General features: G+C 63.4%; 1 protein-coding gene across 1 annotated transcript; it reads left to right on the top strand.

The window, feature by feature from the left end:
• PSMD4 (proteasome 26S subunit ubiquitin receptor, non-ATPase 4) lies at nt 1-3,606 on the top strand (the record flags this gene model as incomplete). The annotated part of the gene is given in 9 exon segments (XM_056553581.1): nt 1-493; nt 1,502-1,644; nt 2,043-2,155; nt 2,257-2,357; nt 2,767-2,836; nt 2,984-3,097; nt 3,099-3,200; nt 3,286-3,394; nt 3,475-3,606. Coding segments are annotated over 9 exon segments (910 nt in total), but the record flags the coding sequence as incomplete, so codon positions are not given.
• Nucleotides 3,607-9,406: the final 5,800 nt, after the last annotated feature.

Below are 9,406 nucleotides of genomic sequence, written 5' to 3' on the forward strand. Positions count from 1 at the left end.
TGGTCTTGTGGTGGGCGTGAGTTGTTCTGTTTTACGTCTGTACCTGTCTATGGCGTTCCTGATTTGTCATATTTCTTACGGTTCCGCGTTCCCTTCCCCTACGCCGCCGGCTCCTGCTATCTCTTGTACACAGTCGGACCCTTCCTCTCGGCCTTCTTATGGCCATGTCCCTTTCCCTACAGACCCACATGAGGTTTGTTGTTGGGACCAATTGTACTTTGTACCACTAAATCTACAGCCAAACCAAAGGAAAGAGAAGGCTTCACCAGTAACATAAACTCTATAAGTTTCACAGAGAGGAGAGATGGTCCTGAAGGGGTTAATATGGCCGGTATATGTTCCCGGATGTGACCGGCTGGACTACACTTCCCGGCGTGCTGTGCGCTCACAGGAAGTGGATGTGACGCTTCCGGCCAATGATCGTGCAGCTTGTTGCGGTGTTAGGAGCGGAGTGACAATACAGCAAGATGGTTCTGGAGAGCACTATGGTCTGGTGAGAACCGGGGACACCGGGGAAGGGCACAGCTCATGGGCACCGGGAGAGACAACCGGCCCGAACCCCTGAGTCATCCCCGGCCGAGCCCGGTACAGAGGAGCCGAGCGGCCTGTCTCCTAAACAGCGATGTGGGGCCCCTATCTTCACTCCGGGGCCCCTTTTTGTTGCACCCTCTTCTCCCCCTGTGGCGCCCCCTCTTGTTGCCCCCCTCCTCCGCTTCTCCCGGGGCTATTTCTGGTTGCCTCTTCATTTCTCTTTTGGGGCTCCCCCCCCCCCCGGGGCTCCTCCTCTCCCCCTGGGCTCCTCCCCCCCGGGGCTCCTCCTCTCCTGGGGCCTCTTGTTGCCCCTCATCTCTCCTCACCTGTGGCCCTTCATCTCTCCTCACCTGTGGCCCCTCTTCTCCACCTGGGGCCCCAGATCTCACCTAGCCCTTCATCTCTCCTCACCTGTGGCCCTTCATCTCTCCTCACCTGTGGCCCTTCTTGTTGCCCCTCTTCTCCACCTGGGGCCCCAGACCTCACCTAGCCCTTCATCTCTCCTCACCTGTGGCCCTTCATCTCTCCTCACCTGTGGCCCTTCTTGTTGCCCCTATCTCTGCCCCATGGGGCCCCAGACCTCACCTAGCCCTTCATCTCTCCTCACCTGTGGCCCTTCTTGTTGCCCCTATCTCTGCCCCATGGGGCTCCAGACCCCACCTAGCCTGTGGCCCTTCATCTCTCCTCACTGTGGCCCTTCATCTCTCCTCACCTGTGGCCCTTCTTGTTGCCCCTATCTCTGCCCCATGGAGCCCGGGCCCCAATTAGCCCTTAATCTCCCCCAGGGGCCTTAAAATGCTTCTGGAGAGAATAAAGATGGCGCCCACCACGTAGGGACTCTAATTTCTTTTATTGTTCAAAGAACATAAGTCCAAGATGCAGATGGCCGAGGGGGCCACGTCGCCTTCCTTCCCCAGGGCCCCTCCCTGTTCTCCCGGGGCCCCTCCTCACCCGCTCTTGTGTCTTGCAGTGTGGATAACAGTGAGTTTATGAGGAATGGCGACTTCCTTCCCACGCGGCTCCAGGCCCAGCAGGACGCGGTGAACATCGTCTGTCATTCCAAGACCCGCAGTAACCCCGAGAACAATGTGGGGCTCATCACTCTGGCCCAAGTAAGTAGGGGCTCCGCCTGCACTGACACACTGTAACAAACTCTCTGGGCGTCCCTCACATATAAGGTGCAGCAGATGCTGATAGGGCTGTATATACCAGGGGGAGGGGCCCGCTGTGCTGATAGGGCTGTATATACCAGGGGGAGGGGCTCGCTGTGCTGATAGGGCTGTATATACCAGGGGGAGGGGCCCGCTGTGCTGATAGGGCTGTATATACCGGGGGGAGAGGTCTATCCAGTCCTGGATTGTTGGTTTCCTCTGGATTTGGGGGGGGGGTCTTATCCAGATGGGGTGGTCTGCTGTGTATTGGGGGGGGGGGTCTTTACCATATGTGGGATCCCCTCTGTATTGTGGGGTCTCCCCCAGTTTTGGGGTACACTCACTACTTCTCTTGCAGTAACTGCGAGGTCCTCACCACCCTCACCCCGGACACGGGCCGGATCCTCTCTAAGCTTCACTCCGTACAGCCGGTTGGTAAGATCAGCTTCTGTACCGGAATCCGCATCGCACACGTGAGTTCTGAGGGTTCTGCTGGGGATGTGAGGGAGACCCTCGGGGGGGCCGCAGGGTCTTCTTATAGTAACTGCCTGATTTTTGCGTTTTCTCTCACCAGTTGGCTCTGAAGCATCGTCAGGGGAAGAACCATAAGATGAGGATCATCGCCTTTGTGGGCAGCCCGGTGGAGGACAATGAGAAAGACGTAAGTGACTATCTGTACTGCAGGGGCGGGGCTCTTTATATCCATGGTAATGCCCTCAGCTGTACTGCAGGGGGTCGGGCTATTTATATCCATGGTAATGCCCCTCATCTGTACTGCAGGGGCGGGGCTCTTTATATACATGGTAATGCCCTCAGCTGTACTGCAGGGGCGGGGCTCTTTATATCCATGGTAATGCCCTCAGCTGTACTGCAGGGGGTCGGGCTATTTATATCCATGGTAATGCCCTCATCTGTACTGCAGGGGCGGGGCTCCTTATAGCAATGATAACACCCCCTACTATCTGTACTGCAGGGGTGGGGCTTATTGTATCAATGATAACACCCCCCTACTATCTGTACTGCAGGGGCGGGTGGGGCCCTTTATATCATTGTAAACCCCCCCCCACCCCCCTTTTATCTTCAGCTGTGTGAAGATGGCGAAGCGGCTAAAGAAGGAGAAGGTCAGCGTAGACATCATCAACTTTGGGGAGGAGGTGAGTGTCATGTGTCCTCTGACGGGAAAGCGGGGGGGGTTGGGGGGCCCTGGTGGGAGGAGCACAGGTAAGTGGTCAGTGTTTGAGGGCCTTGGTGGAATGGGCGCACATGATGGAGGGTAATGGCGGATCTGTTTTCTCTTCCAGGAATCCAATACAGAGAAGCTGACGGCGTTTATAAACACACTGAATGGGAAGGATGGCACAGGGTCTCATCTGGTCACTGTCCCCCCAGGGCCCAGCCTGGCAGACGCCCTTATTCAGCTCCCCCATCCTGGCTGGAGAAGGAGGCGCCATGCTTGGACTGGGCCCCAGTGACTTTGAGTTTGGTGTGGATCCCAGTGCTGACCCGGAGTTGGCTCTGGTGAGTGTTCCTTAGAGGGCGACTGCTCTGTGTCAGGTGTGTACCCCAATACCCTAAATATTGTGCCCCCTGTGTGTGCCCACAGGCCCTGCGTGTGTCCATGGAGGAACAGAGACAGCGGCAGGAAGAGGAGGCCAGGAGGGCCGCTGCTGCATCTGCCGCTGAGGCCGGGATTACCTCCACAGCTGGAGATGGTGAGGGACCCCATGGGTGAGGGACTGAGGGGCCCCTAGTATTGGACATCCCCCGCTCATTGTGCTGTCATTGTATTCAGATTCAGATGAGGCTCTGCTCAAGATGACCATCGGGCAGCAAGAAGGAGGCCGCAGCGGACTGCCAGACTTCAGCAGCATGACGGAGGACGAGCAGATCGCATACGCCATGCAGATGTCCTTACAGGGGGCCGGTACGTGGGGGCCACATGTTTATAAGGCCGGCTGTCAGCATCCTGTGGGGGGCTCTGTATGGGATGTGATCACTGGAGGGGTCCGGGGGGTTCTGTATGGGATGTGATCACTGGAGGGGTCCGGGGGGCTCTGTATGGGACGGGATCACTGGGAGGGGTCCGGGGGGGCTCTGTATAGGATGGGATCACTGGAGGGGTCCGGGGGGGCTCTGTATAGGATGGGATCACTGGAGGGGTCCGGGGGGCTCTGTATAGGATGGGATCACTGGAGGGGTCCGGGGGACTCTGTATAGGATGGGATCACTGTGAGGGGTCCGGGGGGCTCTGTATGGAACGGGATCACTGGAGGGGTCCGGGGGGCTCTGTATAGGATGGGATCACTGGAGGGGTCCGGGGGGGGGCCCTGTATAGGATGGGATCACTGTGAGGGGTCCGGGGGGGCCCTGTATAGGATGGGATCACTGTGAGGGGTCCGGGGGGGGGCCCTGTATAGGATGGGATCACTGTGAGGGGTCCGGGGGGGGGCCCTGTATAGGATGGGATCACTGTGAGGGGTCCGGGGGGGGGCCCTGTATAGGATGGGATCACTGTGAGGGGTCCGGGGGGGGCCCTGTATAGGATGGGATCACTGTGAGGGGTCCGGGGGGGGCCCTGTATAGGATGGGATCACTGTGAGGGGTCCGGGGGGGGGGCCCTGTATAGGATGGGATCACTGTGAGGGGTCCGGGGGGGGGCCCTGTATAGGATGGGATCACTGTGAGGGGTCCGGGGGGGGGGGGGCCCTGTATAGGATGGGATCACTGTGAGGGGTCCGGGGGGGGCCCTGTATAGGATGGGATCACTGTGAGGGGTCCGGGGGGGGGCCCTGTATAGGATGGGATCACTGTGAGGGGTCCGGGGGGGGGCCCTGTATAGGATGGGATCACTGTGAGGGGTCCGGGGGGGGGCCCTGTATAGGATGGGATCACTGTGAGGGGTTCGGGGGGGGGGGCCCTGTATAGGATGGGATCACTGTGAGGGGTTCGGGGGGGGGGGCCCTGTATAGGATGGGATCACTGTGAGGGGTTCGGGGGGGGGGGGCCCTGTATAGGATGGGATCACTGTGAGGGGTCCGGGGGGGGGGCCCTGTATAGGATGGGATCACTGTGAGGGGTCCGGGGGGGGGGGGCCCTGTATAGGATGGGATCACTGTGAGGGGTCCGGGGGGGGGCCCTGTATAGGATGGGATCACTGTGAGGGGTCCGGGGGGGGGGCCCTGTATAGGATGGGATCACTGTGAGGGGTCCGGGGGGGGGGCCCTGTATAGGATGGGATCACTGTGAGGGGTCCGGGGGGGGGCCCTGTATAGGATGGGATCACTGTGAGGGGTCCGGGGGGGGGCCCCTGTATAGGATGGGATCACTGTGAGGGGTCCGGGGGGGGGCCCTGTATAGGATGGGATCACTGTGAGGGGTCCGGGGGGGGGCCCTGTATAGGATGGGATCACTGTGAGGGGTCCGGGGGGGGGGCCCTGTATAGGATGGGATCACTGTGAGGGGTCCGGGGGGGGGGCCCTGTATAGGATGGGATCACTGGAGGGGTCCGGGGGGCTCTGTATAGGATGGGATCACTGGTGAGGGGGGGTCCGGGGGGGGGGGCCCTGTATAGGATGGGATCACTGTGAGGGGTCCGGGGGGGGGGGCCCTGTATAGGATGGGATCACTGTGAGGGTCCGGGGGGGGGGCCCTGTATAGGATGGGATCACTGTGAGGGGTCCGGGGGGGGGGGCCCTGTATAGGATGGGATCACTGTGAGGGGTCCGGGGGGGGGCCCTGTATAGGATGGGATCACTGTGAGGGGTCCGGGGGGGCCCTGTATGGGATCACTGTGAGGGGTCCGGGGGGGGGGGGCCCTGTATAGGATGGGATCACTGTGAGGGGTCCGGGGGGGGGCCCTGTATAGGATGGGATCACTGTGAGGGGTCCCGGGGGGGGGGCCCTGTATAGGATGGGATCACTGTGAGGGGTCCGGGGGGGGGCCCTGTATAGGATGGGATCACTGTGAGGGGTCCGGGGGGGGGCCCTGTATAGGATGGGATCACTGTGAGGGGTCCGGGGGGGGGGCCCTGTATAGGATGGGGATCACTGTGAGGGGTCCGGGGGGGGGCCCTGTATAGGATGGGATCACTGTGAGGGGTCCGGGGGGGGGCCCTGTATAGGATGGGATCACTGTGAGGGGTCCGGGGGGGGGCCCTGTATAGGATGGGATCACTGTGAGGGGTCCGGGGGGGGCCCTGTATAGGATGGGATCACTGTGAGGGGTCCGGGGGGGGGCCCTGTATAGGATGGGATCACTGTGAGGGGTCCGGGGGGGGCCCTGTATAGGATGGGATCACTGTGAGGGGTCCGGGGGGGGCCCTGTATAGGATGGGATCACTGTGAGGGGTCCGGGGGGGGCCCTGTATAGGATGGGATCACTGTGAGGGGTCCGGGGGGGGCCCTGTATAGGATGGGATCACTGTGAGGGGTCCGGGGGGGCCCTGTATAGGATGGGATCACTGTGAGGGGTCCGGGGGGGGCCCTGTATAGGATGGGATCACTGAGGGGTCCGGGGGGGCCCTGTATAGGACGGGATCACTGTGAGGGGTCCGGGGGGGGGGGGCTCTGTATAGGACGGGATCACTGTGAGGGGTCCGGGGGGGGGGGGGGGCTCTGTATGGGACGGGATCACTGTGAGGGGTCCGGGGGGGCCCTGTATAGGACGGGATCACTGTGAGGGTCCGGGGGGGCCCTGTATAGGACGGGATCACTGTGAGGGGTCCGGGGGGGCCCTGTATAGGACGGGATCACTGTGAGGGGTCCGGGGGGGCCCTGTATAGGACGGGATCACTGTGAGGGGTCCGGGGGGGGCTCTGGATGGGATCACTGTGAGGGGTCCGGGGGGGGCTCTGTATGGGACGGGATCACTGTGAGGGGTCCGGGGGGGCTCTGTATAGAACGGGATCACTGTGAGGGGTCTGGGGGGGCCCTGTATGGGATCACTGTGAGGGGTCCGGGGGGGCCCTGTATGGGATCACTGTGAGGGGTCCGGGGGGGCCCTGTATGGGATCACTGTGAGGGGTCCGGGGGGGGCTCTGTATGGGACGGGATCACTGTGAGGGGTCCGGGGGGGGCTCTGTATGGGACGGGATCACTGTGAGGGGTCCGGGGGGGCCCTGTATAGGACGGGATCACTGTGAGGGGTCCGGGGGGGGCCCTGTATAGGACGGGATCACTGTGAGGGGTCCGGGGGGGCCCTGTATAGGACGGGATCACTGTGAGGGGTCCGGGGGGGGCCCTGTATAGGACGGGATCACTGTGAGGGGTCCGGGGGGGCTCTGGATGGGATCACTGTGAGGGGTCCGGGGGGGGGCTCTGTATGGGTACGGGGATCACTGTGAGGGGTCCGGGGGGGCTCTGTATAGGACGGGATCACTGTGAGGGGTCTGGGGGGGGCCCTGTATGGGATCACTGTGAGGGGTCCGGGGGGGCCCTGTATGGGATCACTGTGAGGGGTCCGGGGGGGGCCCTGTATGGGATCACTGTGAGGGGTCCGGGGGGGGGCTCTGTATGGGACGGGATCACTGTGAGGGGGTCCGGGGGGGGCTCTGTATGGGACGGGATCACTGTGAGGGGTCCGGGGGGGGCCCTGTATGGGACGGGATCACTGTGAGGGGTCCGGGGGGGGGCCCTGTATAGGACGGGATCACTGTGAGGGGTCCGGGGGGGGGCCCTGTATAGGACGGGATCACTGTGAGGGGGTCCGGGGGGGGGCCCTGTATAGGACGGGATCACTGTGAGGGGTCCGGGGGGGCCCTGTATAGGACGGGATCACTGTGAGGGGTCCGGGGGGGCCCTGTATAGGACGGGATCACTGTGAGGGATCCGGGGGGGGCTCTGGATGGGATCACTGTGAGGGGTCCGGGGGGGCCCTGTATAGGATGGGATCACTGTGAGGGGTCCGGGGGGGCCCTGTATAGGATGGGATCACTGTGAGGGGTCCGGGGGGGGCCCTGTATAGGACGGGATCACTGTGAGGGGTCCGGGGGGGGCCTGTATGGGACGGGATCACTGTGAGGGGTCCGGGGGGGCCCTGTATAGGACGGGATCACTGTGAGGGGGTCCGGGGGGGCCCTGTATAGGACGGGATCACTGTGAGGGATCCGGGGGGGCTCTGGATGGGATCACTGTGAGGGGTCCGGGGGGGCCCTGTATAGGATGGGATCACTGTGAGGGGTCCGGGGGGGGCCCTGTATGGGACGGGATCACTGTGAGGGGTCCGGGGGGGGGCTCTGTATGGGACGGGATCACTGTGAGGGGTCCGGGGGGGGGGGGGCTCTGTATGGGACGGGATCACTGTGAGGGGTCCGGGGGGGGCTCTGTATAGGACGGGATCACTGTGAGGGGTCCGGGGGGGCCCTGTATAGGACGGGATAACTGTGAGGGGTCCGGGGGGGGCCCTGTATAGGACGGGATCACTGTGAGGGGTCCGGGGGGGCCCTGTATAGGACGGGATCACTGTGAGGGGTCCGGGGGGGGCCCTGTATAGGACGGGATCACTGTGAGGGGTCCGGGGGGGCCCTGTATAGGACGGGATCACTGTGAGGGGTCCGGGGGGGCCCTGTATAGGACGGGATCACTGTGAGGGGTCCGGGGGGGCTCTGGATGGGATCACTGTGAGGGGTCCGGGGGGGGGCTCTGTATGGGACGGGATCACTGTGAGGGGTCCGGGGGGGGCTCTGTATAGAACGGGATCACTGTGAGGGGTCTGGGGGGGCCCTGTATGGGATCACTGTGAGGGGGGTCCGGGGGGGGCCCTGTATGGGATCACTGTGAGGGGTCCGGGGGGGGCCCTGTATGGGATCACTGTGAGGGGTCCGGGGGGGGCTCTGTATGGGACGGATCACTGTGAGGGGTCCGGGGGGGGGCTCTGTATGGGACGGGATCACTGTGAGGGGTCCGGGGGGGCCCTGTATAGGACGGGATCACTGTGAGGGGTCCGGGGGGGGCCCTGTATAGGACGGGATCACTGTGAGGGGTCCGGGGGGGGCCCTGTATAGGACGGGATCACTGTGAGGGGTCCGGGGGGGCCCTGTATAGGACGGGATCACTGTGAGGGGTCCGGGGGGGCTCTGGATGGGATCACTGTGAGGGGTCCGGGGGGGGGCTCTGTATGGGACGGGATCACTGTGAGGGGTCCGGGGGGGCTCTGTATAGGACGGGATCACTGTGAGGGGTCTGGGGGGGCCCTGTATGGGATCACTGTGAGGGGTCGGGGGGGCCCTGTATGGGATCACTGTGAGGGGTCCGGGGGGGCCCTGTATGGGATCACTGTGAGGGGTCCGGGGGGGGGCTCTGTATGGGACGGGATCACTGTGAGGGGTCCGGGGGGGGGCTCTGTATGGGACGGGATCACTGTGAGGGGTCCGGGGGGGGCCCTGTATGGGACGGGATCACTGTGAGGGGGTCCGGGGGGGGCCCTGTATAGGACGGGATCACTGTGAGGGGTCCGGGGGGGGGCCCTGTATAGGACGGGATCACTGTGAGGGGTCCCGGGGGGGGCCCTGTAATAGGACGGGATCACTGTGAGGGGTCCGGGGGGGCCCTGTATAGGACGGGATCACTGTGAGGGGTCCGGGGGGGCCCTGTATAGGACGGGATCACTGTGAGGGATCCGGGGGGGCTCTGGATGGGATCACTGTGAGGGGTCCGGGGGGGGCCCTGTATAGGATGGGATCACTGTGAGGGGTCCGGGGGGGCCCTGTATAGGATGGGATCACTGT

This window comes from Hyla sarda, unplaced genomic scaffold (genome assembly GCF_029499605.1).
Source record: "Hyla sarda isolate aHylSar1 unplaced genomic scaffold, aHylSar1.hap1 scaffold_3312, whole genome shotgun sequence".
Classification (NCBI taxonomy): domain Eukaryota; kingdom Metazoa; phylum Chordata; class Amphibia; order Anura; family Hylidae; genus Hyla; species Hyla sarda.